General features: G+C 32.1%; 5 protein-coding genes and 1 long non-coding RNA gene across 6 annotated transcripts in view; 1 reads left to right on the forward strand and 5 right to left on the reverse strand.

The window, feature by feature from the left end:
- Nucleotides 1-217: 217 nt before the first annotated feature.
- LOC106766525 (putative ubiquitin-conjugating enzyme E2 38) lies at nt 218-1,242 on the reverse strand. Its single transcript, XM_014651246.2, has one exon. The coding sequence runs from the start codon at nt 1,235-1,237 to the stop codon at nt 218-220; it is 1,020 nt and encodes a 339-aa protein (XP_014506732.2). The 5' UTR covers nt 1,238-1,242.
- A 6,739-nt stretch (nt 1,243-7,981) lies between these two features.
- On the forward strand, nt 7,982-9,273 carry LOC106767715 (putative ubiquitin-conjugating enzyme E2 38). The gene has a single exon (XM_014652654.2). It carries the CDS (start codon nt 7,989-7,991, stop codon nt 8,967-8,969), a length of 981 nt encoding a protein of 326 aa, XP_014508140.1. The 5' UTR covers nt 7,982-7,988; the 3' UTR covers nt 8,970-9,273.
- Nucleotides 9,274-9,472: 199 nt separating this feature from the next.
- LOC106767021 (probable enoyl-CoA hydratase 1, peroxisomal) lies at nt 9,473-11,691 on the reverse strand. The gene is made up of 3 exons (XM_014651834.2): nt 11,126-11,691; nt 10,771-11,053; nt 9,473-9,822 (listed from the first exon to the last, which is right to left on the reverse strand). The coding sequence occupies exons 1-3, from the start codon at nt 11,533-11,535 to the stop codon at nt 9,721-9,723; spliced, it is 795 nt and encodes a 264-aa protein (XP_014507320.1). The 5' UTR covers nt 11,536-11,691; the 3' UTR covers nt 9,473-9,720.
- Nucleotides 11,692-12,633: 942 nt separating this feature from the next.
- Nucleotides 12,634-15,022, reverse strand: LOC106768100. Its single transcript, XR_001376223.2, has 3 exons — nt 14,735-15,022; nt 14,514-14,585; nt 12,634-12,846 (listed from the first exon to the last, which is right to left on the reverse strand). It is a non-coding gene; the product is annotated as an uncharacterized LOC106768100 (long non-coding RNA).
- Nucleotides 15,023-15,168: 146 nt separating this feature from the next.
- Nucleotides 15,169-17,126, reverse strand: LOC106766526 (GDSL esterase/lipase At4g16230). The gene is made up of 5 exons (XM_014651247.2): nt 16,835-17,126; nt 16,590-16,717; nt 16,203-16,448; nt 15,847-16,102; nt 15,169-15,743 (listed from the first exon to the last, which is right to left on the reverse strand). Exons 1-5 carry the CDS (start codon nt 17,061-17,063, stop codon nt 15,520-15,522), a joined length of 1,083 nt encoding a protein of 360 aa, XP_014506733.1. The 5' UTR covers nt 17,064-17,126; the 3' UTR covers nt 15,169-15,519.
- Nucleotides 17,127-26,822: 9,696 nt separating this feature from the next.
- The window catches only part of LOC106766527 (glycine-rich cell wall structural protein), a 1,368-nt gene continuing 468 nt past the window's right edge, over nt 26,823-27,722 (reverse strand). The window contains exon 2 of the mRNA XM_014651248.2: nt 26,823-27,715. Within this exon, the coding sequence (XP_014506734.1) occupies nt 26,955-27,715 (761 nt within the window). The 3' untranslated portion in view covers nt 26,823-26,954. The remainder of the gene's footprint in view (nt 27,716-27,722) is intronic.

Genomic DNA, 27,722 nt, shown 5'->3' on the forward strand with positions numbered 1-27,722 from the left:
TTGTTGACGTTGGGTGAGTGTCGAATAAAAAATGTGGTATTTGTGTAACATCATCACCTTAAAAAAAATGTTCAGTTTCCTTTTTTTACTTCCAAAAAAGAATCAAAGTTTATAATCAATTGACAATAGTTGAATAAATAAAAGCTAATGATTATGAAGAACCATAAACATAGTTTATTTTGAAGCCCTTAATTTGAATTTGAAGGCTACCTACAAACTATACCATCCCCTTCACTTCATTCTTTTTTCCAGTTTTCTTGAATCCAAAAGACTTTTTTATCTTATCCATCATCGTTTTGAATAAGCCGCCGACTTTGCTTGGGGATTCCTCGGGATCGACGCGATCTTCATCGGCGTTATCCAGCCAGACATAAAAGTGATCCGCGATAATCGTTAATCCAGCCCGGTTCGAAGCTGAACCACCGTTCCGTCGAAGCGCTTGAACAAAGTCAGGGGAAAACTCCTTCATCCAGCGCTTAAAATCTCGCGAAACATGCACCCCGGACGAAGAAGTCGGAGCCGACTCGCACGAGTAATACCCGATCCTCACGCGCCCACTCATGTACTCAATGGCCGCCTTGATTATGCGATCCGCTCGCTCGCGAAAGTAGGAACTCACGAACCCTTCGAAGTTCCGAGGTGGCCTCCGAAGCAGTTGATACGAGGTTTTGCAAGTGCGAAAATACGCGGACTCATTGTATTCGCACGATTTCTTCTCCACGTTTATCATGAGAATCGACAAACCCTCCATACCAGGCTCGTTGAAGAAGGGTTTCTCGTTCAGAACCAGCGCTTGGATCGAGAGCAACACTTGCAGGATCGAGGACTTGCATGGGTTCCACCTCTCCGCCTTTCTCCCGATCCACGTGTTCAGCAGGCTCAGGCACACCGTTCCGTTGCTGTACAGATTAGGGTTTAGTCTGTATCCGAAGGAGTAGTAATACAGCTTGGGTGGGTGGTTCGGGTAATCCGACGGGAACACAATGTCGAAGAAGAAGAGACCATCGTGGTACGGTGTGCCCGCGGCGCCTACGATCACAGCCCTCATTAGGTCAATGCGTCGCTCGTACACCCTCACGTAGATTGATTCCGGCAAGTTGTTCTGGAGAATCTTCCACTCTTTCATGATGGTTTTGTAAAGTGCACTCCTTGAATCGTTGAAGCCCTTCCCACCGTTTGAATCTCGAAAATGATGGTCTGTGTCGTCCACAACAACGTCGAACTGCTCGAACTCCATGGTCTTTTTCGCCTCCATTGGTTTTTCGGGTCGCTCTTGAACCATTGCATGAGCTTCTAAAGTGAGTGTGGTTTTAGGTTTTAGGTCTTCTTCTAAGGTTTAAAACAAACTATTTAACAGGATTCTACTGTTACAACAGAACTCGCACATATAGGGTTACAATAAAACTAGGTTTAATTGTTGTAATTTTTTTTTTTTAGTTATTGATAAGGGAAGTTTCATTTGGTTGATATCAGATTTACACAAGAGTTTAGCTAAAGAAATCTTATAACTTTATTTAATTTTCCCCAACTTTCAAATTTATATAATTTATACTAGAAAATAGCAATAATAAATTTATATAGTAGAGATAGGGTTTTGGTCAAAGGTCACGGATGCAGTCTATAGTTAGATTTTAATCTAAGCATTTTATTTTTTCCAATATTGATGAAATGATTTCAATGGATCATTTCTCATGTTTAATCGAGGATTTTTTTTAATTGAACGATTTTATAGGCGAAAAAACAAACATTTATCATTATATCTTGTTTTTAATATTTAAAATCTAAATAAAATGATATTACACTTTTAAAAGAGTATATGTGAATTTATAATAACTTTAGGCATATGATATATGATTAATAAGGTATTGAAGTAGTTATGAAGGTTGTAAAGAGAATATAATTGGTAGTTTACTTAAATTGATTTGAATCCTATACAGTTGGATTAATTTAAATTATGATGATGTTATGTTGTTTTTCAAGTTAAAAGTATCCTTTATCGAAAGTTCAAGACACCCAACTTTTTCCCGGAAGAGTTTAAAAAAATAGAAATATAATGTCAATAAAAATGACATAAAATTGTCAGTAAAATAAATTATAATACTTATTAACGGATATTTTTATTATAATACGCATATTCGATAACACAATATTATTATCATCGGAATATCATTCATCTGGTAATTATTGATCAAAAAGTAATATATATCGTGTAGTGTATTTTTTCTATATGTTGTACAAATTATAATAATTATAATGAATAAAAAAACATAATATTTGAAACTAGCTATTAATATATAATATATATTGACTATTTGCACATAAGCAATTGTAATATTATTATATGTATATAGAGATGGCAATAGGTTGGGTTGGATTAAAAAAACTCGTAGATTTTTTTTAACCCAGATATCCGTTGGATAGTCATTTTCAACCCGTGAATATTTTAAAAAAAATATTTTATAAGTTTTATAAATAAAAAAATGCATGAGAGACCAGTGATGATGAATCTTGAAAACATTAAGATTTACTTTTAGTTAGACATCGAAGAATACAAGCAGCAAAACTTGGTGCCAATCAAGTGAAAAAAATTAAGACAATTGAATTGAATATACAGCAGTGTATACCAATAATAATATAATATAGAAAATCCTCTTCCTATAGAAAATCATCAATGCTCATTTACGTATACATAAAAATATATATAAACTAAAACTTAAAGATAGATCATTGGCACATGTAATGCAAGAATTTCCACAAAAAAATTATTAAAACCTCAAAAACCAAAGTTATGTAGCAGATTTCGGTTTAATAAGAAATGTCATGATACATCTTCAAATTTAGAAACAACCAAACATATTATCACTTAAAGATAAATATGCGCATGAAAACAAAAGCATATAGGCCTGAAGATGATAAAAATTCGTCCTCGGAAGGCTCTCATGCCTGCTTCACCCAACCTGCTCTCATGCCTGCTTCAATAGAACAAACAAAACAGACGATGAAAGTGGTATTTCATAGGAGAATAATTTCAAACCACGAGATCCATCACAGACCCAATTTTCAGATGTATACCAATACATGATTTAAATCACAGACCCACCATCACATATATACCCGATGTTCAGAAGTTAAAGTTGAAGTACAAAACAACAATACTTTCGTTAGCCTTCCCAAAGCGTGAGTGTGCCCCAACTGATTCTCTGCAGCAGAAATGTTCCAACTTAGTAACAAAACCCCTAAACACAAAGTAACCTAAACCTCCAAACAAACCAAACACAAAACCCCTAAACACAAAGTAACCTAAACCCCAAACAAACCAAACACAGATATTGATCTCCTCCCCAAACCCAAAACCTTATCGAAAAGAAGTAATTTGGAAGAGATCTAGAAATACTGTGCAACGTGCGTCTTGACCTGATCGAGAAATTTTTTTCGAATCCCTCTGTTGGAGCTTGTCCACACATGAGGCTGAAAAGAGGAGTGGAGATGTATTATGAAGAAAAGAAGCAGGGCTAAAATCATAAATCTTAATTTAAAATAAGGATAAAAAAGTAATTTCAACTTTTGGAAGGATAGCAGGTACCCGCATAGACGAATATTATATTATCCGAACCCGACCCGATAACAAGCGGTATTAAAAAACTCGCTACCCGTGGATACCTATTACCCGCGGATACCAACATCCATAACGAGTTTAATCCGCAATTCCCACGGACATGTGTTTTTTTGCCATCTATATGTATGTCGTCTAGATTTATATTTATTTATTTTATTGAAAATGAATTTACATTTGAGAGGAATATTTGAGAATAATATATGTATGCATATATTAAATATTTATTTAGTATAATACATATATATATATGGGTTTGCTAACTTGCGTATGCCTGTTTTTCAGTTGGTACATTTTAGCAATGTGTACCGGGTTTCAGTAGACAAAAATACCCTTATATCATGAATTCTAAGTTTTAATATTAATGATATTTTAATAATTTTCATTCTCAAAAATAAAAAAAGAAACTCCCAAACCCTTACCCACCTCTCTCATTCCTCTCAACCCTTTCTCTTTCATTTCTTTCACTCCAACCTTTTCTCTATCATCCCTACTATAGCCCCAATTGAAAAAAAATCAGAAACACTTGCCTTATTTTAATAATTTTCATTCTCAAAACTAAAAAAAAAAACGAAACCCTTACTCACCTCCTTCATTCCTCTCAACTCCTTCATCTCTCTCACTCAAACATTTTCTCTGTCATCTCTGCACCAACCCCAACTAAAAAAACACTCATTATTAAATAAAATGGTTAGAGAAAAAAAAATACTTACATAAATAAAAAAATTAAAGCACCTAATTTTTCCTTTGTACAATTTTAAATAAAATTTCAAGATTTAGAATTTTTATTGTTTAATTTTATCGTTGAGAATTTTATTGTATTTTGATTTGTTTTTTCTTTAGTAGAGGAAAACAAGTTAATGAATTTCTATCAAAAACAATTAAATGGCCACAGAGCAATGTTAAGTAGTAGTCTCATAATGTAAAGGAAGGATGCTCATAAGTCTTGGTGCAAGTTGTGCCCGTCGACTGTAATATATACAGTGAAGATAATGAAAATAAAGAGATTATGAATGAACTTTTTTTGGAAGGTGAATATGTCAATGACTAAACTCTTTACAAAAGTAAATTGTTTAATAATGAGTGTTTTTTAGTTGGGGTTAGTGTAGAGATGACAGAGAAAATGTTTGAGGGAGAGAGATGAAGAAGAAATGGTTGAGAGGAATAAAGGAGGTAAATAAGGGTTTGGGGTTTCTTTTCTTAGTTTTGAGAATGAAAATTTCAATTGGGGTTAGAGTAGGGATGACACAGAAAAAGTTGGAGTGAAAGAGATGAAAGAGAAAGAGTTGAGATGAATGAGAGAGGTGGGTAAGCGTTTTGGGGTTTCTTTTTTTATTTTTTTTAATTTTGAGAATGAAAATTATTAAAATACCCTTAACCTTAAAACTTAGAATTCATTATATATAAGAGTATTTTTGTCTACTAAAATCTGATACACATTGCTAAAATGTACCAACTGAAAAACAGGCGTACGCAGGCGTACGCAAGTTAACAAAACCATATATATATATATATATATATATATATATATATATATATATATATATATATATATATATATAATATTTATTATAATATAAAAATAATGCATATTATAGCAAATTGGATGCACTAGTAATCTGTTGTTAATATTGAACTTATCTTATTTGTTATTATATTAACAAATTCAGATAAATATATGATAAGACAGGGAGTTCACTAGTCTAATATTTATTTTTTTCTAATACTTACAAACTATTATTTATTAACTTAAACTTTATTGTAGGTGAATTTTCCCTTATGACATATCAAAATTTGCATCCGTGTCAGAGATCACACTGATTTACCTCAAATTAATTTGGCAAAATTTTATTGTGAAGTTTGAATTTAGTTTTTATTGATTTTATTTCTCTTTTATCTAATATGTTTACGTTCTAACGATACATTATTTTGGCTTAAAATTCTTATATTATTTTAATTTGTCAAATATTTTAATTTATATTTTATCATTATCTATTCGGATTTGATTTTTTAACATTTATTTTTAATTTATATATCTCGCTATGAATTTTTTTTTTCTAAATATGGTAGGGTTTGCCTTAATTACCACAGTTTTATGTGCATATTTATTTAATTTATAGCAATATATATGTATATCATCATATTAATTAACTTACATGTGAACATAAACCCCTATGCTAGGTAGACGATTATAATTCACAATAAACAAAATCTTATTTCAACGATGAATTTAAATATTATTGATGCTTGTGATGCACATTACTGTTTTATTTTTTGTAATTATTCATAATAATATAGGTTAATGCTTTTATTTGTGGATATGTATCTCGTGTCGTCAATTTAAATTTTGCAGGTGAATATTTAAATCTCAAGGAAATAAAATCTGTGTCAAGGGATTAATTTAATATCAATAATTTTTTTTACAATGTTATTAAAGGAAAAACTCAAATATATTAAAGATTCAAAATTTATTTAAGCCTTAATTTTAGCAACTTACTCATATATTGAGGGAGTTATGCTGCGACTAAGTTTAATTATGATTTAAGTATTTTTTTTTGTAAAAGATATAATATTTTGGGCCTCTTTAATGTTCTGTTTTCTTCTAAACATGCACCATTGTAGAGAAGATTGGCAGGGAAAGCATATGGTAACATATTATTTTACAAATTTACCCCTAGTTTTTAATTAATGGTGCGTTTGCTATTATAATCTCATTTACATATTTGAATTATAAAATATATTAAATACTTCAGCTTTTAATTATAAATTAAACTAGTATACACATAAAATGTAACTATTTTTCATATTCAAAATTCTGGGCATCTCTATATTTTTAATGTATTACTTTTTAAAAGTATTTATGTGAATTTCGCATAAAATTCTGGATAATTAATAATAATAATTATTAAAATAACAAAAATAACAATACTAACAATAATAGTAGTAGTAATAATAATATTTATATTTAAATTTATATCACATTTATCATTCAAAATAATAATAATCTAATTTTATCTATTAAATCATTTTTTTAGTTTATTAAATCCATCATATTATACCCAAACTTATCCCAAATTCATTCAAATTACATCATTTTTTTCTTAATCCAAACAACATTACAATCCTCCATCTTTTTAAATCTATTCACTCAAACTCCTTCAAATCATTTCCCCAATCTAAACACACCTTAAATAAGTTTTTTAGGGTATTTTTTTATTCTGACTTTTGTTTCCATATCTTTTAATGGCATACTTAACTGTAAATGGTAAGTTAATTGCACGTATTCTTAATTGGATACGTATCTTCTTAAAAATATGTTTTAAGAAAACGAACTAATGGATCGAGATAATGTTGTTTCCTTTCTATTAGAGTTTGCATTGCTCTTTCTTCAGCATTTATGATTTAATGGTAAAATTAAAAAAAAAATGAAGAATCCAAAAAGACAATCCTAACTTTTATTCTTTTTGAATTTCACATTTGAATAAAAAAACAAAAACCATATGAAATGCAAAACTGATGAAAACGACATTGTTCCATCACATTGGTTAATTTTTCTCCAAAAGGCACAAGTTTAAAAATATGTGTATGTATATTTAACTAGTAATATTCTTAATTAGCAGACCATTCATTACTTTAAAAATATAGATAAATGATAGGTATCATAATAAAAATATAGTTTTTTATAAGGAACCAAATATTTCTTTTTTGTAATCAGAAGTAAAAAAAAAATTAACGATAAAAAGGATAAAAAAACAAGTTTATTGATGACATAAATAAATAAAAAAATCACAAGTATTATAGTTACGGAAATGTCAATTAACTTGGACGTAACAAACGGAAAAAAATATAGGAAAATTGATGAGAAATAAAAGTTATTTAAGCCCATTTTTCATACGTATATATTAATAGAAAGATTAAAATCTAAAGAGATGAGACTTGGAAACTTTCTTGATTTAGAAGTCACGTGGAGATAAGAAGAGAGAGGAGCGATGGAAAGAGATAAATGTTAAGTAATTAGAATGACTTGTTGTACACTTTTGTGATCAAGTACAAACAAACCACAGAAAGATGAGAAGAGATAAAAGAGTGATAAAAACAAATACAAGAGTCAAGTAACTGAAACTATTTATGATGTAATAATGAACTATAAAAGATAAACTCTAATAGGATTAATTATCAAGCATAAAATATATAAAGATTCTTGTTATAAAAAAGATATTTTGTATGATCTTATTATTATAAGAGTTTGATATGATTTAGAGACCAGAAACGCGGATCACACCTTTCGAGTTCCTGCAACGGACTAGTAGAAAATTTTCAACTCTTTCTCCAAATTCGCATTTCTATTGAAAATTGAGTTTGAGAAAAAGGAGAGATGGAAAATACGACGGAGTTCGAGCACTTCGACGTGGTGTCAGACGATTCCGATCACCATTTTCTGGGTTCAAAGAAGGGAAAATGGTTCAGCGATTCAAAGAGCACAGTGTACAAAACCATCGTGAAAGAGTGGAAGATTCTCCAGCAGAACTTACCGGAATCAATCTATGTCAGAGTCTACGAGCAACGCATTGATCTAATGAGGGCTGTGATCGTAGGCGCTGCGGGCACACCGTATCACGATGGTCTCTTCTTCTTCGACATCGTGTTTCCTTCAGATTATCCGAGGAACCCTCCGAAGCTGTATTACCATTCCTTCGGGTACAGACAGAACCCGAACCTGTACACGAACGGGAAAGTGTGTTTGAGTCTGTTGAACACGTGGTACGGGAGAAAGAAGGAGAAGTGGGACCCTAGTGAGTCCACCATGTTGCAAGTGTTGCTCTCGATTCAAGCTCTGGTTCTGAACGAGAAACCATTTTTCAACGAACCTGAGGCTGTGCCATCGGAGAAGAAGTCACGTGCGTACAACGAGAACGTCTTCCTTACTACTTGCGTCACCTCCTTCCACCTGCTTAAGCGGCCGCCGCGGAATTTCGAAGCCTTCGTCAGAGATCATTTTCGCCGGCGGGCGTTTTCGATTCTGGCGGCTTGCGGCGAATACGCGAGTGGACGCGTGGGAGTTGGGTATTATAATTACCATGACTTTCGTTTTCCGATGGTCCAAGTTTCGAAGAGTTTCAAGGAGCGGATGGTGGTGCTTTACCCTCGGCTCTTCGAAGCGTTTCGTCAGAATGGTGCTCCTTTGGAGGGTTTGGCAGAACGATTGGAGGTGCAGAGCCAAGAATCTGAAACCAAAAGAAGTGGAGTCTTCAAAAAGATAGTGGAAAAGATCAAAAAGGCTTTCAGATTCAAGAAATTTGGTAAGAACAAAATTAGCCAGGTGGAGGGGAGAAATCGTGGTCTTGAAAGTGTCTGAAAGTTAACCTAAATTGAAGTAGTGTGCATATCTTATTATAATGGCTTTTTCATAAGATTGAATTGTTGATTGGAAAAAAAAAAACCACAGGGTCACTGTACTCGTTCATGATGCAAGTTTAGATTGTGATCTTATCTCCAGTTAGACAGACTGAAATGTTCATGCAATTTAATTGTTTTTAAAATTTGCGCACTCATTTGATTTTTATCTCATTCTTGTTCCTTTTCATCATCGCAAAAATTATTGTTTTACGATTTCACTCTCCTTTTATCTCTTTCTGCAGTATATTCCACTCACCATAACAATTGCATATTCTTCTTTAAAATGAAATGAGGGAATTTGAGTATATAATAAATTGCCGTTTTTACATATTTTTTTTTATCAAATTTCCCCTATTTTATTTCCTATCTACAAAATAGATCCTAAGAGCTTAGAGTCATGGAATTAAACGAAATTCCATATTTATAAGGGGCTAATAACAGATAAGAAAACAAATACATAAATAATTTGAACCATTTATTTTTATAACAAGGAACTGCTAACATTTACATAGTTCGTAACTAAAAGTCGAAGTTCTCAGATACCGGATGGATTTATGCTAGTAAAACCCCGAATTTGTGGACCATCAAGGTATCGTCGCACAGAAATTAGTTCTTGGTTATCAAGATTAGGCTAGTGCGTGAACTTTGCAAATGAAAACAAAAATCATATACATTTACAGCACAAAAGATCAGCGCAAATAAAGAACCTACTACAGTTTGGACTGTTTCTTGGAACTTCGACCAGCTATGAATTCCTGCATCTTTCTGAATTGCTCCTTCGTCATTCCGTTATAATAATCATGAGCCCTCTCCTAAAATATTTACACGTGTGGAGAGTTTATATGTAAGAAGATTTGGAGTGTAAAGCTAAAAATGTACACAAATGAGGAAAATAGAAAAATCCACAGCAAGGAAGATCATTGATTACATAGAAGAGAAGCATAAAATGGATAATGCTGACAGAGAGACAATCAGGAAAGAAATAGTGCCAAAGAGAGAGCAAACAAATCAATCCCCCGATACAATTTCAGTGCAACACAACCTTTCTCTTTTCTTTTCCAATGTTTACGAAAGATACAATACATTAATCTCAGGTTGATGGAAATTGCACTGGAGTCAGAGGCCCCTGAATTGCATTTCGTCAGACAAATTAACCATAAGGGTTGCAAACTAATTTCAATAAGTTTACACTTTCAAAGTCAAATTTGATCAATATAATGCTGTTTTCAGGATCCGTAACAACATTTCCATCATTAGGGGGACAATTTCTTTGTGATAAATAAAATTAGATGGGTAGGGTCTCAGTATCTTACCAAGTTAAGGTAGGTCACTCATAATCTGTGGGCTGAGTCTATTTCTTTTCAAGACAGACCATCTTATTGATGTTATAAGTTTTCTCACAAATATTTTAAGGAGAGAATAAAAATGATTTTTAATATAAACTACAATTAGTTTAGTTAATATAAAAGTTAAAAAGTGTTAATAAATTAATTTATACATAAAGTAATAAATTCTACGGCAGTTATGAAAAACTTTTAGTATACTGAGGTCTAACTCCATGTTAAGTTCACATCAACTACAGGGACCAGCAATTAATGGATACATTAGAATTCTTCTAGCTATCTTAGAAATTAAGCAACAATCAACATGAATAACAGAGGCAGATAATTGTTGTGTTGCTCTAGACCAAAGAACCAAACCAATCTTTTCACTAAATCCGTACCATATAATGGTAGAGACAAATTGAACAGAGTACTAACCTTTTCAAGGGAAAGTGCACGGCCAAGATCAAGTTTGATGCCATCATTGATAACCGCCTTGTACCTCAACACCAAGTCTTGGTTGTTTTTGACAATAGCATCAGCAATTTCCCTGCTTTTCTTCAACAATTCACCCTCTTCAACCACATGATTCACGAAACCCAGCTTTTCAGCCACCTCAGCGGTCAAAGGTGAGGCCGTAAGAGATACCTCGCGCGCTTTGTTGACCCCAATGATGCGCGAAAGCTTCTGAGACAAACCCCACGAGGGAAATATCCCAAACCTGCAACAAACAGGTAAGGGGCGTGTTCAAAATCCGAAGAGTCGATTTGTCTTAAGGATAAAGGGAATGAACCTAGCGTGAGTGTCCATGAACTTAGATCCTTTGGCAGCGACCAAGATGTCACAGGCGAGGGCAATTTCGAATCCAGCGGTGACGGCGAATCCTCTCACGGCTCCGATTATCGGTTTGCGGCAGAGCTCCATTTGCACCACGGGGTCGCTCTCCGGATCCTTCACGTCGCCCTTGAACACGTCCTCCGCTGCCGTGAGATCCACGCCCGAACAGAACGATCGGCCCGACCCGGTCAATATGATGACCCGCACCGACTCGTCCCGGTCCAGTTTCTTGAACGCCTGGGCCAGGTCCACCATCATGGGCCGGGTCAGCGAGTTTAGAGAACCTGGACGATTGATCGTAATCAGTGCGACGCCGTTTGGGTGGCGGTTCACTAGTATTAGTTTCTCCGGTGATTGCCGATCCATGTTTGACCCGATTCGATGGTTGAAAATGTGAAGTTAGCTTAAGAAGAGACGGAGGGAGTGGATCCTTCTTTGAGGATGCAGTCTTGAAGTGCGTGACGCGAAAGATTATCGGACGGAGAGATGCGTGCCAGATAATTATCTTTATCCACCACAAAACTAATATTTCTTATTATATGATCATGATTTATATGAAACTGAAGTTATATTTAATGATTATTATTTTTAAAAATGTTAGAATTAATTTTATAAATAAAATCATAATTTTGATAGTAAGAGATTGGAAAAAAATGTTAAACACAGATAGTTGGTTGAAATCATCAAAATCAATCATAATATTATTTGATTGTTGTGCTTAAATAAATCTAGAAAAAGAGAGAATCCATACAAAGGCTTGATGGATAATATAACATTATTTTTACTGTCAGAGAATTTTTTTTAACAATTGTTATTTCTATATTTAAAAATTATCATTTATAATTAAGTTTGTCAGTGTGATATAATTTTCATTTATATTTTGTTCATGTTAATGTGATATAATATAAACATTCAACAATTTAGATAAAAAGTAAGATTTGGACAATATTGATATTAATCTATCTCATTTATAAGAATTGGACAAACTCTGGGTGGGTTAATTGGGATAAGAATAATGGTAGGTTAAGGTGAATTTTTTGACAACATTAATACAATGTTTTTTTTCATTGAGTTTAGAGTACATAAGTATAATAACAAATAAATAATAAATTAATAAAAAAATAACATGTAACATGTATATCAGATAAAAAAATTTCAAAAATCTGGTCAAAATATTTTTTTTTCTCTTCGTGTAAAAACATTTTTGACACACATAGCGGTTTGAAAAATCAATAGATTTTGACACTTGAAAATTTTGGTTCCAATTGTAGCAATTCAATCTTATTTATTACCACCGATTACATCATTAGATACTCTGTAATTTAGACCTTTATATAATTAACCTTAATTTTGGGTGTTTATATAATTTACCTTTGCTATAAATTAACAAACTAGAAGGATGAAATCCTTTTACATTGTGACATCCCAAAATATAGCATACACTTATATAATTTAAGACGTCAGCATAAATGATAATAGAAAGCAGTCAAGAGTGTTTAATTAGTTAAATTAGGATTACAGTAATCCAGGAAATTTAGAAGAAATTAAAACGTGAAAATTCTTAGTATCTCAAAATACAGAAGATTTAAAAGGGCATAAGAAAATTCCTAAAGATCTAGGCCGCTACAGTGCCTTAGTTCTCCTCCAGGGCGTTTTCCACTGAGACCTCATTCTCCTCTGCTCACATCCAAAAATGGATGATCATTGCAAAAGAGAGACATACAACACACACAAACAAAGCAAGAGTGAGTTAATTATATAAATAAGAAACATACAATAGATTTCTCATGTGATAATATGAAAATGAATAGAAAGCAAAGCAGATTTATAACATACAACCTAAACATGTGAAGTTCTAGACTTGACTCGTCCGGACTTTAAAATGAGAGTCGGGCTATGGCGAGTCTTGCACCCGTGGTGACTTATGAAACTTGAGTTCCCCACCCTGCCACACTCACGAGGTTAGTCCGTTCCGAGCCTTGAGGCATACTGGGAGCCCCCAAGACTAAGGACCTCCTGCTACTTCTCACCACATGGTTCAACCTCTCTAAGTGAGTTTGATTGACCATTGAAGCGTCAGAAAGACTCTCAAGGCTGAGCCCCTACTTTCATTTTAAAACACTAAGAATCTCACCAAGAGATTCTACATTTGAAACTACTATAAGCAACCATGAAATCATGTTTCAGTCTTTCCCAATTCACACACCTTTGAATTATAATCAACCCACATATTTAAGCCTTAAATATCAAATCTTATATAACAGAACATGCTCCACAACCACTTCCAATCATCTCAAATAGACGATATTGTCATGTTATTACCAAACAATAATATATACCAAACAGTAAGATAAAAATCATGGATTATATGTAAAAATAATAATAGCATAATCTCTGAAAACTAAAATAATTTTATCACTACAAATTTAATATACTGAATGAAATAATAAATAAATAAAAAAAGGAAAACAGCTTGCATCTTATTCTTTTGATAGATTCATAAAATATATATATATATATAATCTATACATTAATAATATAATATATTATCATATTTATTATCTCTAAATAACTTACAATGTTCCCTCTTTTACCAACCCAACACAACCCAATTTCGTTGCTGGTTATATAACTAGCCTAAGAACTCTATATTTTTTCCCATCCTTCTCGTACCCCAATTGATCACCGGAGAGAGAACATATGTCTAACGCATCAGACTCACCTTCTACACCAACACATATGACTAGTCGCAACTGACTGGACCAGGCTAGGGCTGTTCTATGATCAGGGATGTGTGGCTCTGGTTTTTAGGTTCTCTCTATCCTACCAACAGAGAAGGTTCCCAACAAGTTCCAAGTATTTTTATTTGATTTAATCAACTATCCTATTATTTTTAGTTTCCTAATTCCCAAAGTTATACATCCCCTCTCACAGAACCTGAGGCTACATTCAACCCATTTTTTTTTCATCAAATCAGTATCACCCCCAACTTATTCCAACAACCAGATTCATCAAATTCATTCAGAGCACATCATAATCAATATATAAACAGGAATCATTCCCAGGATCATCAATTCAATGAAATTCAGTTCATCAACACAATTNCAGGCAGATTATAACAATCACAATCAAACATAGAGAATGAACCAAAGGTTCAGAACATTCCAAGACCAAATACTTAAAACAGAGACAATTAAATATCAAACAATATATCACAATTAAATTTAACATGCATAGAGCATTAAAACAGAGTTAACCAGTGTACAAACGCAATTCAACATATTTTCTCATAAATTCAGGAATTAATCAGAACAACAAAATACTTATATAGTTAGCTCCCTTACCTGGTGGGTTGCTCAACACAGTTCACAGATGCTTTAACAGTACCCCCTACACCGTGTGAAACTGTACAAAACCTATAAATCACCAAATAGGTGATAGACTTTAGCTCTTTGAGTTGGAATAAACCGAGAATGAAAGACAAAATCACACAGGGCACAGGAAATCAGAAAATGGTACAACCTAGGACAAGAACAGTGAAAGAAAATAGGAAAAATCTACTTACCCGCTGGAACACAAAACCAATCGGATGGTTTCGTAGCTCTTGACTCCAGGAACAAGGAAACCCCACCAAATTAGGATTCAATAGGTGGAAATGACTGGAAACCTAGAGAGAAGTCAGAGCACTTGAGTTAGGGCAAGGTTCTAGTGAGAGAAAAGGAAGAACTGAAATGTTTTCCTGATTTTTGGCTAAGTCCCTCAAGGCTCAAGTGCCTTGGTTTGATGGGTCTGACTGCCCTTCCTAAGGCCCAATGGCCTTTAAAAATAAGGCTCTTACAACATTAATACGAGAAATTAATAGTACTATTTAATGTTTTTCCTAAATAACACTATTAAAGTGTGAAAAAAATTCTTTTAACAATTATTTTTTGACAAATAAATTTACACAAATTAATAAAGTGGTTACGGTATTCTGTTATAAAAAAATTATTAATATATGAAAATCCTTGAAAGTATGTTGGATTGGAGAAACGTTACGTGACGTGAATTATTGGTGAATGGGTAGGAAGTGGGTAGAACATGGTGGCTTCAAATATCTGTAATATCTTCCATACGGACATAGCACCTAACAGTTTGAGGCATATCGAGATTCCCTAAAAGCAAAAGACACCTTACCAAGCAAATTAAGAAAATTGTTGTCATAAAGGTTTGAAATCATGAAAACAGAACTTTAATATATAGTGGCTCATGATTTTCACTATCTCCTAATCTTTCTCTAATTTGTAAGTTTATAACATTTGTGCCGAAGTATTTAGTATGACGAAATCGGTATCCACACCAAATAAAAGGTCAAGTTTGAAGGAGTCCGCGAATGTTGCGTGGCCAAATGTAGTTGGAACCTCCTTCTAAGAGATTCTCAGCGACGATAACATTTGCAGCATCAGTTGGATGATAGGGGTCCCAAAACACGTAAGTTGATCTGTCCCAGCAAACTTTCGATGTGGGACCACATGGAACCAGACCTCCATAGCGCCCAGCCACGCGACAACAAGCTGAAGTTGGATTAACAAAACCTGCCACATGTGTGTACACACAATAAAATTTTTGTTCATAATAAACACCTTGCAAATGCATCTTCAAAGGTTCTATTCTGATAATCGATTATTTGCCACGTACCGAGTGCTACATAATTCTTGAGCATATCATCTAAAATTTGATACACATCTGCATAAGCAAAAGCTGAACCCTCTAGATTTGAGTTGAGTTCTGTAATAAGGTCCTTTAGTTGGGAATTATATAGCTGTGCTAGCTGATTGGGGAAAGAAACACAGCTATCTCCAGCACCGATGTTTGAATCCCTCTGACTTGGTATACACCCTATAGGCCCCACATTCGCCACAACAACTTTTCTAGCCCCCAGATTGAACAACCTCTGCATGTGGTACATACGTTGTTTTGAAACATTAAACAATTTGTCCTAGAAATAGTCAAAAACAAAGATTTCATAAAATTATAATCCTGAAAAACATTACAGTGAGCTGAAGTCTGAATTTTGATATCATTTTTGCGACAAAGGATTGTGGAGACTCCGACTCCCGTTCGGAAAATGAGAATGATGGTGTTAGGTAGTTATTTATGAAATCGTTTGAGCCTATCGACACGGAAAACAATGACCTATTTAATAGATTAAGAGCCGCAGGAACACCAATGCTGGCTATGATGTCTTGTCTGGTATTTGCAAAATTATCTATCTGCGCATCGAAGTTGAGCCGACCACCCTGACAATCCATCAATGCATGCACACTGTTATTAATGTATGATGATGTGAGATTATCACGGTCTTATAAACACGTAATAATGATTTAAAACAATCCAATATATAGCATGTTAAACAAACATCAACTGAAGAAGAAACTCACAAAGATTTGTCCAGTGAAATTGAGAATTCCACCTCCACCAGAAGCATAATTGACACCTTTCAGAATTACTGGTCCAACTGTGGTGGGTGCCAAATAAGGTGGGGTTAAATCCATACCCAGTTCCTGACCTGATGGAGCAAGAAAAAGAAAAACTCATCAGACAAAAGAAGTAATAAGATCAATAATAGATAAAAAAGTACAGAAAAACATAGGAAGTAATTAATATAAAAGGTGGTAAATCTTGCCAATGATGTCGACGATGGTTCTTCCATTAGTGAACCTTCCCGTTGGTCTTCCAAAATCAATGCCATTGGGTACATAATTAGCCTTTGAGAAGGAAACAAGGTAGTTATTGTTTCCTGCGTCAACAAGGGAATCTCCGAATACAAAATTTGCAGGGAGATAATCTGAGGTTGAAACGTTAAACAAAACCAAGACTATGAAAAGTGGAAGCAGATTCAAAAGGGCACCCATCACAGAGAAAGAACAATAACTGATGACTGCAATGAAGTACAGAAGCAGTATCCTTCTCCTATATAGTACTTATACCTGTGCCACATTGTACCAAAAACAATGGGCTTTATAACGTGCAAAAGACACTGCCACCGGCTCATGATAATGGAATTTTATAATAATAAATCATGAGATGGATAATATCATGCAGTGCGCCAACATTAATTGCTCTGCCTATAAACCTACTAGTCTTGACCGTGTAGTTGGAGGGAATAAATGACATTTCAAATTAAAAAAAAAATACCATAATAAATATATATATTTTTTTGTTTTCATCCACATAAATGAGATTGTCACTTAATAAACAACTAATAATAAGGGTGTGTTTGGACTAGATTATGGATTTGAGAGACTAAAAATGATTAGATTTGAGAGAGAAGAGAAGTGAAAGTGAAGTTGTGTAGATGAAGAAAAAGATAGTGAGAAATGAAGTGAAAGTTTACTAAAGATTGGTAACGATTTAATGATTGATAAATAAATAAAACAATTATAAATTAATGATTAGTAGTCTTTAAATAATATACAATACATTCACGATGATTAAAACAATATTTTAATAAAATTATTTAAGCGAATAATTTGTTTATTACGATTACTTTTTAAGGTGTCTGAAAAACCTTAAACAAAAAAATATTTTAGTACGAGTCTAGTATAAAATCCTTGTATTATGAACGAAACCACAGGTTCTGCTATACTTTGTGAAGCTTTTGAATTTACGTGCAACACAACGAAATGGTAGCTTTGGTTATCTGCTTCTCAATTTTAAAATCTTCTCTGTCTACAGTACTTTGCTAGCAATGGCGCAGGTTGTTCAAACTTCAAAGTTCAGAAGCACTGAATCTTCACGCTTTGTAATTAAATGCATCTCAGTAAAAGAAAGGATTGTATTTAATGTTTGCAGGGACTTCCTTCAATTCATTTTTTCTTTTGCAACTTTTAGTTTAACAAGACCCACACTGTCGCTTTTTCTTCACTGATAGTTTTTCTTTCGTTTTCTGTGCACCCCGTACCAATAATAATATTTAAAATATGTATATTATTATTATTATTATTATTATTATAAGGTTTAATCCTTCTAATACTTCTTATTTTCGGTGACTTTTTTCAATTAGGTTTCTCATTTTTTGTTTTTCTCAATTGAGTCTTTATTTTTGAAAAATTGAAACAATTAGGTCACTGTCGTTAGTTTCGTACTAAAACCGTTAAAAAGGTGACACGTGTCAGCTCGTGATTTTTTTGAAATTTTTAAATATATTTTTAATTATTTTTATTTTTATTTTTTTTTACTTTTAAAAATATAATTTACCACGTGTCAAATTGACATTGTGCCACGTAGCAATGACAGTGTGAGGTGGCACTGACAGTGCCACGTGTCACTGTCTAACCACGTGTCATTGCGTTTAATTCAATTTGGTCCCTGTATTCTTATTTTGTTCCAATTTGGTCCTTGTATTTTTATTTTGTCTCAATTTTGTCCTAATTTTTTTTAAAAATTGTTCCTTCCCAAATAAAAACGGTATGTACATTTTCCAAATTTTTGTCTTTAAATTTGTTTTTGTTAAGCAAATTATTAATAATGATATATTTCAAATCGAAATATTTAACTCTAGAAACTTTTTATGAATTGTTGAGGAAGTATTGAGACTATACTTGTGTAGATTACATTCACAAAAATATTTATTATTNAGATGTTAACTTTTATAGGTTACTCATTCATATTATTTAGATTAAATGATTTCTTTGCTACTATATAAATAAAAATGTGTCAAATGTTAGTTTGTAATTTTTTTATTTTTCTAATAAAAAAATTAATTTGTATAAATTTCTTTGTAAAGATTTATATACAAATATAATTTTGTTTGAACTTGGAGAGAAACAAAATTGTTTAGTTTTTTTTAAAAAAAAATAGGACTAAATTAAGACAAAATAAGAATATAGGGACCAAATTGAGACAAATTAAAAATATAGGGGCCAAATTGAGACAAATATAATGAGACGTGGTCTGATAGTGACACATGGCACTATCAATGCCACCTCACATTGTCATTGCCACGTGGCAATTTTTTTTTTTAAATAAATAATAAAAATAAAAATAAAAATAAAAATAATTAAAAATATATTTCAAAAATTCAAAAAAATCACGAGTTGACATACGTCACCCTTTTTAACTGTGTTAGTACGGAACTAACGACAGTGACCTAATTGCTTCAATTTTTCAAAAATAGGGACCCAATTGAGAAAAAGAAAAAATGAAGAACCTAATCGAAACAAATAACCAATAACCAAAATAGAGACTATCAGAATGATTAAACCTTATTATAAGATTCATTTTAATTAATTTTGATTTATCTTGTTTAATAATATTTTATTTTTAAATGGATTAATATTAAAATTAATATACTTAATTTAATTCATGACCGATCATTTACTTATTAATTAATCTAATTTACTTATAGCTCACTAAATAATCTAAATTATAACCGAGTATCTCATCTGTGACTTACCTTTTTCTTGAGACAACTTTGCGCGCATCACCGTGACTACTTTTTTTGCATTTGTTATGGATCATAAATGGTGCAGGTAGCATATATGGAAGAATGGGGAATATGCATACGCTTAAAAGAGATTTTGTAAACTGAATTACAGCTATGAACAGTAAGAAAACAAAGGAAGTACCATACTTGGTTGTTGATCATGTGTGGCATCACCTTCATAACTGCGTAAACAACAATGGGAAACCAAAGAGTTCCATCCACTTTAAACTTGCTTCATCTGGTAATCAATGAAGGTCGACGTGATTCATCTTTTTGACTTTTAGCCATTTTTTTTATTATTTTCTTATGTTTAAGCCAGTTGACTTTAGTTAATTTATTATTGCCGTTCTTTTTAAAAAAAAAAAGCATGCGTCATGCTATTTTTTTATATCATTCTTCAATTATGAATTATTATACAATGTAATAAGTTTTTTGCTTTTTATAATAAGTTTCTTATTGACTTTGGATGTGTTGTAATTTTCTAATATTTTAAAAATCATCAAAGTCTCACATTATTTTTCTCTCCAATAGAGATGATTTTATAATAATGAAAGTGCGAGAACAATATTAATCAATTAATTTTTAGGATAACTTATAAAGAAATTTATTCATTTGTTTAGTTATAATTTTTTTTTCCTGATATGTGGCCCACTCAAACAGGACATTGAGGTTAATGTATATTGAGGAACATTTAACACGTGTTGATTGATATATTTAAACTGAAATGTTGTAATTTAATAACTCAATATTTGAGATTCACGTCTCCTATTTATATTTTAATAGAATATTAAATACAAATATATCTATACATCATTTTTAGAATATTTTTTAATGTATTTATCATTGTAAAAACCTCCTTTACCCTCAGCTATGACAAATAGCTAGGGGAGAAATATTGGTTTGTTTAGTTTAGTTTTGATATAGACTTCCATTCTCTATATTTTTTTCTCTTATCATATATATGAAATTAATTAGTAAGAAAAGAAAAAAAATAATAATAAGTATTTAAATAAATGTAAGGATGTGCTATATATACTATTTTGTATATATAGCACAGGACATCCATATATATATATATATATATATATATATATATATATATATATGGGATTTGCTAACTTGTGTACGTCTGTTTTTCAGTTTGTACATTTTAGCAATGTGTATCGGGTTTCCGTAGACAAAAATACCCTTATATCATGAATTCTAAGTTTTAAGGTTAAGGATATTTTAATAATTTTCATTCTTAAAATTAAAAAAATAAAAAAAGAAATCCCCAAACCCTTAGCCACCTCTTTCATTCCTCTCAATCCTTTCTCTTTCATCTCTTTCACTCGGACTTTTTCTCTCTCATCTCTGCTCTAGCCCCAATTGAAAAAAATCAGAAACATTTGCCTTATTTTAATAATTTTCATTCTCAAAACTAAAAAAAAAAAAAATCAAACCCTTACTCACTTCCTTCATTCCTCTCAACCCTTTCTCCTTCATCTCTCTCACTCAAACATTTTCTCTGTCATATCTGCACTAGGACCAACTAAAAAAACACTCATTATTAAATAAAATGGTTAGAGAAAAAAATACTTACATAAATAAAAAAATTAAAGCACCTAATTTTTTCTTTATATAATTTTAAATAAAATTTCAAGATTTAAAATTTTTATTGTTTGATTTTATCGTTGAGAATTTTTTTGTATTTTGATTTGTTTTTCCTTTAGTAAAGGAAAACAAGTTAATGAATTTCTACCAAAAAAAATTAAATGGCCACGGAGCAATGTTACGTATTGTCTCAGAATGTAAAGAAAGGATGCTCATATGTCTTGGTGCAAGTTGTGTCAGTCGACTGTAATATATATAGTGAAGATAATGAAATTAAAGAGATTATGAATGAACTTTTTTTGGAAGGTGAATATGTCAATGACTCAACTCTTTACAAAAGTAAATTGTTTAATAATGAGTGTTTTTTTAGTTGGAGCTAGTGCAGAGATGACACAGAAAATGATGTTTGAGTGAGAGAGATGAAGGAGAAAGGGTTGAGAGGAATGAAGGAGGTGAGTAAGGGTTTGGGGTTTCTTTTTTCAGTTTTGAGAATGAAAATTTTTAAAATAAGGCAAGTGTTTGATTTTTTTCAATTGGGGCTAGAGTAGGGATGACAGAGAAAAGGTTGGAGTGAAAGAGATGAAAGAGAAAGGGTTGCAAGGGACGAAAGAGGTGAATAAGGGTTTGAAGGGTTTCTTTTTTTATTTTTTTTATTTTGAAAATGAAAATTATTAAAATATCCTTAACCTTAAAACTTAATTCATGATATATAAGGGTATTTTTGTCTACTGAAATCCGGTACACATTGCTAAAATGTACCAACTGAAAAACAGGCGTACGCAAACTAACAGACCCATATATATATATATATATATTGTCTATAAAAAATTATAACTATTAAATAAAAATTTTGATTATAAAAATATTTTTTAATCATAAAATTTATTCTTGCATTAAAGTATAAGTAAAAAAAATATAAAAATATAAATACTATAAAATTTTGCACTATAATAATACTTAACATTTGTAAAAATAAGATAAAATGAAACAAAATTGTATTATAATTACTTTGATGTTTTTGATAAAATAATAAATAACTCTTTATAATTTTTTCTTTACTTTATTAAGAAGTGAAAGTATAAATTAATTTTACGAAATTAATTAGTAATATAAAGTTTTTATACATTTTTCTAATACCATTTTAGAAAATAAATATTAGATTTAACTTAATTTTATAAAATTAATTTACAAAATAAATTTTATATCTACTTATATATTATAAATTAATTTTATATAGTTAATGTGAGATTTTGAAAACTAATAATCAAATTAAATGTGTTAATTCAATCTTTTACACATGTCGCGACGAGATAGGAAACCGAAAAAACAAAAAGATTTAAGAAAAGATTTTGGGAGTCGCCACCATAATTTATTATGAAAAAATTATGGAAAAACCCTAAATAAAAACATAGTCTACAAAAAAAGAGATTTTCAGGTTCAGGAATCGGTTACACATAAGGGTAGCACCCTAGCACGCCTGTCCAAAAACAGTACCTCTAATTAAATGTATAAAATTAACGTGGTTTTTCAAAATATTTAATTTTCCCCAAAAAATAAAATAATAGAAATTATTATGAAAAAAAAATAATTTTGTTTTATGAACCCGACAAGGATTGACCTTATGCCTACGTATATCCTATCCATTTATAATGGACAATCAGGAATCGGGTAGTTTTTTATCTAGAAAAAGGTTTGTGAGTTTGTTAAAAAAAATGATTGTTTGAGATTTTTGAAATGTGAACCCAACAAGGATTAACCTTGCTCCTATACGATGGAGAATTAGGGATCACTTAGTTTTGGTAAAAAATGTTTAGTTTAACAAAATTAACTTTTTTGGTTTTAAATATTTTGTATTTTTTATATTCTAAGAACGGTGGAAAAAAGAAAGAAATCAGCCATAGGCCAACACGTACCCTTTATTTTATTATTTAAAAAAAAAAATATTTGTGTGTAGTAAAAAAAACTTTTTTAAAAAAAATTCCAGAGCACAATAAAAAGAAAAACAGGAGTGCAGATATGACATATCTTTTTAGTTTCGATAATCCCTTGTTTATTGTTTGGTGATTGCGGTTGACAGAACCCTTATGTTTAAGAACCTATTTTTCTCGAAATAGTCTTTCTTTCTATTGTTTCTGCAAGTCTATCTCTCTCTTTTTTTTTTCTTTCACAGGGTGCGTATTTAATAAGGAAAGAAAGAAATTGTCTTGATCGCAAAAAAAATAAATCAGATAATATTTAAAACATTGATTGTCAGAAAATATAATTTTCTCTTTAAAAAGTAACTGACGCAGCAAATATATTTTTAATTATTACTTATAATTTTTGGCATAATATTGATTCAAATTATTATCATATTAAACTAATATTACAAAAACATTCTTTATCCACCATTAGTTATTATTTTCTTATTCTTTAATCTTAATTATTTAACTTTCCGAACGAAATTGGATATTGAGAACACCAATAACCAATAAATTTAAAACTCAAGTAAAAACATTTTACGAATAACTTTTATCTACATGATCTTGAAAATATAAAATAAGATGCAAATTACTTATTACATTATGGAAAAATAAAAATTAAAAAAAGTAAAAAATAAATAAACTTACTAACTATAGTATAAATATAAAGCAAGAACTAAAATTAAGGTTTTTAAGTTATTTAAAAGAAAGTTCAATAAACATGTTACAAAAAAAAATCAACTTGCAATAGATGAAGAAATAAGGACAATTACAAAAAACTTAAATAAAAATTGAAAAATAAATAATTAGAAAGATAAATTATTATTATTAATAGTAAATAAGTTTACATAAAAAATTTAAAAAGCTTAGGACTAATAAACATAACATAGTACATGTAATCTATTTGTCACCTAATTACAAATATAGAAGAAAACTTAACATTTCCCGTTTCGTATTTGTTTCCCATAAAAACATTTATAGATTATATTTTTTTTTTATTTAAATGAATTTGGAGATAAGTATGAGTGGATTTGAAGTAATTTTTTTTTTAATTTTGTCACATAAATTAAATCATATACTAATTTTCACAAACTTTACTTTTAAATTAACTTTCATTTATCTTATATTTCATTCAAATAAACAAAAAAAAAAATTACTCTCAAATCTTCTCAAATCAACTAAATTACCCTCTCAAATTCACTCAAGTAAACAAGACCTTTTAGAGTTAGGAAAGTTTCATTATTTCATTCTAATCTTTAAAATAAAAGTTTGTTCTAATTCTTATATTCAAAATAATATACAATTTTTTGTCACGGTAACGGTATACTCATACCTATTCTATTTTTTCATTATTTTAATATCAATTAATTGATTTTTATAAAAAATAAATAAACATCACAAAAAACATATAATATTATATATCATACATTGATTACAAAAAGGACAATATGTTCACACAATAATGTAAATTAAATTATCTTCATTTATTTATTTTATTTTTATCTTTTTTATACCATTCCTAATTCAAAGATACTGTTTTCTTTTCTGTGTTTTTAAATTAAAAAGAAAAACGTTTTGATAATTAAAATGAAAATCAGTTTACTATTTTAATTGACTTTATTAAAAAAAGTCAAAGCTTTTTAATTAAAAGTAAATTAAATTCTTTCTAAAATTTAATTAATATTTTTTTGTTAGAATACTTATCAATGTTGGACCAACATTTTATTTTTATTTATCAAGCTTTACTCGGCCTTTCAAAACATTCATTATCCACACTCCTTTTTCTATCAGTACACTTTCTTTCTTTCTTTCTTTCTTTGTTCTTTCTCTTTCACTCCCTTTCTCCTATCTTTCATCATAGGTAACACCAACTTTCTTTCTCAATAAGTTAATTACCATGTTTTCTTCTGCAATCTCATCATATGCTTCCAATTGATTAACCCTTTGCTTCTCATATATTTCAATTTTCTCAATAAGACTGATAGAAGACTGCTCCTCACAAAACATCTAATAAAATTCTCCCTGTGTTACTTTCTATTACTACTCATTTTGTTGCTTCTAGGAGTTTTCTCTTTTCTTACTTTCTTTCACTTAAAGCTTATAAATAGACTCACACAAAGTGAAAAAGAAATGGAAAAACACAGATAAGGAGATTAAAATTTAAGACATTGTTTTGAGATTAACAACAATTATGAGTGAGAATTGAAAAAGAGTAGAAAGAAAAGTATGGTTTGGCTACAATATAATTGTTTTGTTCAATTTTATTTATTCACCACCTAAGGTAGAATGCTAACGTATGTTTTGGTGGTTTTATTGTTATTATTCTTATCATATTTTGCTAAGAGTAATGTTAACAAGTTCTGGAATGGTGGTTATACTGACTTATACATATTACTTACCGTGAAGATGATTTTGAGATGTCGAAAATATCAATTTTCTAAAATTGTATATTATTCTGTAAAAAATATTTTTGAACTAATTAGAATGATGTTATAATGCATAATAAGTATTATAAAAATCATCTTTCCTGGTTGAAAATAAATACTAACTTTTTTATTTTTTATTTTTAAATTTAATTGAATAATTTTTTAAAAATTAAGACGTGATTGAAAACAAAAATTAACAAAAGACTAATTTGAAACTTTTCGATCAAAGTTGAGAAGAAACGAATAATTAAGTTCTTTTATTTTAATTTGTAACTACAATGAGATGACATTTTTAGGGTTTTGGAATCATAACTGAGGGGTCACACCCCTTCTGCCCCAGTTTTCTTCTATTTCCTCTTCACACATACAACGGACGCAGACTCCATAATTGGCAATATTAAAGCCCTAGGTTGCTGATTCCGGTGAGACTCTCGCAAGCTTCCTCCAATGCTAGTGTCAACGACTTCACTGCTGCCACCCTATGACGGAAGCCATTGCGCAACGCCTATGCATCACTCACCCTCAGTCGTTCGTCGTTCCTGCGCGTGAGTGCTACTCGCACTAGCCTTCTGCCGTTCAACCCTCGCCAGACAGGGCACCTTTGATTTCACCCATGAGCCACTTCCGCACGAGCTTGTCGTCATTGAAGATCGCATCTCCTAGCTTCACCTCAACGTTAGAACCCTACTATCACGAGGTCGCCAATGATTAAACACTTAACAAGGTTGAGATATTCTAACTACAAATGTATGTGCGCCGTGATTAAAGCGTTGGCGCCAAGCTATTGTGAAATGAATAAGTTGGTCATCAGAAGAAGATAGATTCAACATGACATGATTGCTTTGCTTCCAAGTTCACCCCTACTTGTCTGTTTCTTGGAAGGAAAATATAGTGAAGAGCACACATAGCAGTGAAAATCAAGGCCTAGCCTTTTGAAGCTCTGTAACGTACAACTTATTTATTGAATTAAAACATTCTGCATAGGTAATAGGTTTTTCATGACACGAATTTGTTTCTAGATAATGTAAATTTGTAAAGCTGAATTACAAGTCCCACGTTCATGCAATGTCTTTAATTTTAGCTTGTTAGTTAAGGTTATTTGAATTTATTCGTACGAAGCACAAATATGGCAGTTGTTTTATTAAGGGCTAATTGTTAACTGTGATAAAATGAACTTGTGAGCTATAAAAGGGGAAAAGAATCAGATGACCATGAAAGAAAACTTTCGTTTATTTCGATAATGTATAAATATAGTGTACGTTATACGTGCTTGGTTCCTTAAATGGGCATTGCATTGCATGGTATATAGTATACATACTACTAAGAATATATTTTAACTCAAAAACCCCGACCATCACTATCGAAGCCACCGCCTCCACCAGCCCCACCTCCAAACCCACCGCCAGCACCTCCGCCTCCAATGCCACCGCCAGCACCTCCGCCAGAACCCCCTCCAAAACCTCCTCCTCCTGCGCCTCCACCGGCACCAATTCCTCCCCCTACTCCGCCACCATGTCCACCACCAAAGCCTCCACCGGCACCTCCACCAGCGCCTCCACCGGCACCTCCCCCTATTCCACCACCATGCCCACCACCAAAGCCTCCACCGGCACCGCCACCAGCGCCTCCACCAACTCCTCCTCCTAAACCACCACCAGCACCTCCACCTGCACCACCTCCTACACCACCTCCAGCTCCTCCTCCTACACCACCTCCAGCTCCTCCACCTGCACCACCTCCAATTCCTCCTCCTGCTCCTCCTCCTACACCACCACCAGCTCCTCCGCCTGCCCCTCCTCCCACACCACCTCCAGCTCCTCCACCTGCACCACCTCCAATTCCTCCGCCTGCACCTCCTCCTACACCACCGCCAGCTCCTCCGCCTGCCCCTCCCCCTACACCACCTCCAGCTCCTCCACCTGCCCCACCTCCAACTCCTCCGCCTGCCCCTCCTCCTACACCACCGCCAGCTCCTCCACCTGCCCCACCTCCAACGCCTCCACCTGTCCCACCTCCACCACCAACTCCTCCTCCCACGCCACCACCTTTTCCACCTCCAAAACCACCACCAGCACCTCCACCTGCACCTCCTCCAATGCCTCCTCC

The sequence above is a fragment of the Vigna radiata genome, chromosome 7 (genome assembly GCF_000741045.1).
Source record: "Vigna radiata var. radiata cultivar VC1973A chromosome 7, Vradiata_ver6, whole genome shotgun sequence".
NCBI lineage: Eukaryota > Viridiplantae > Streptophyta > Magnoliopsida > Fabales > Fabaceae > Vigna > Vigna radiata.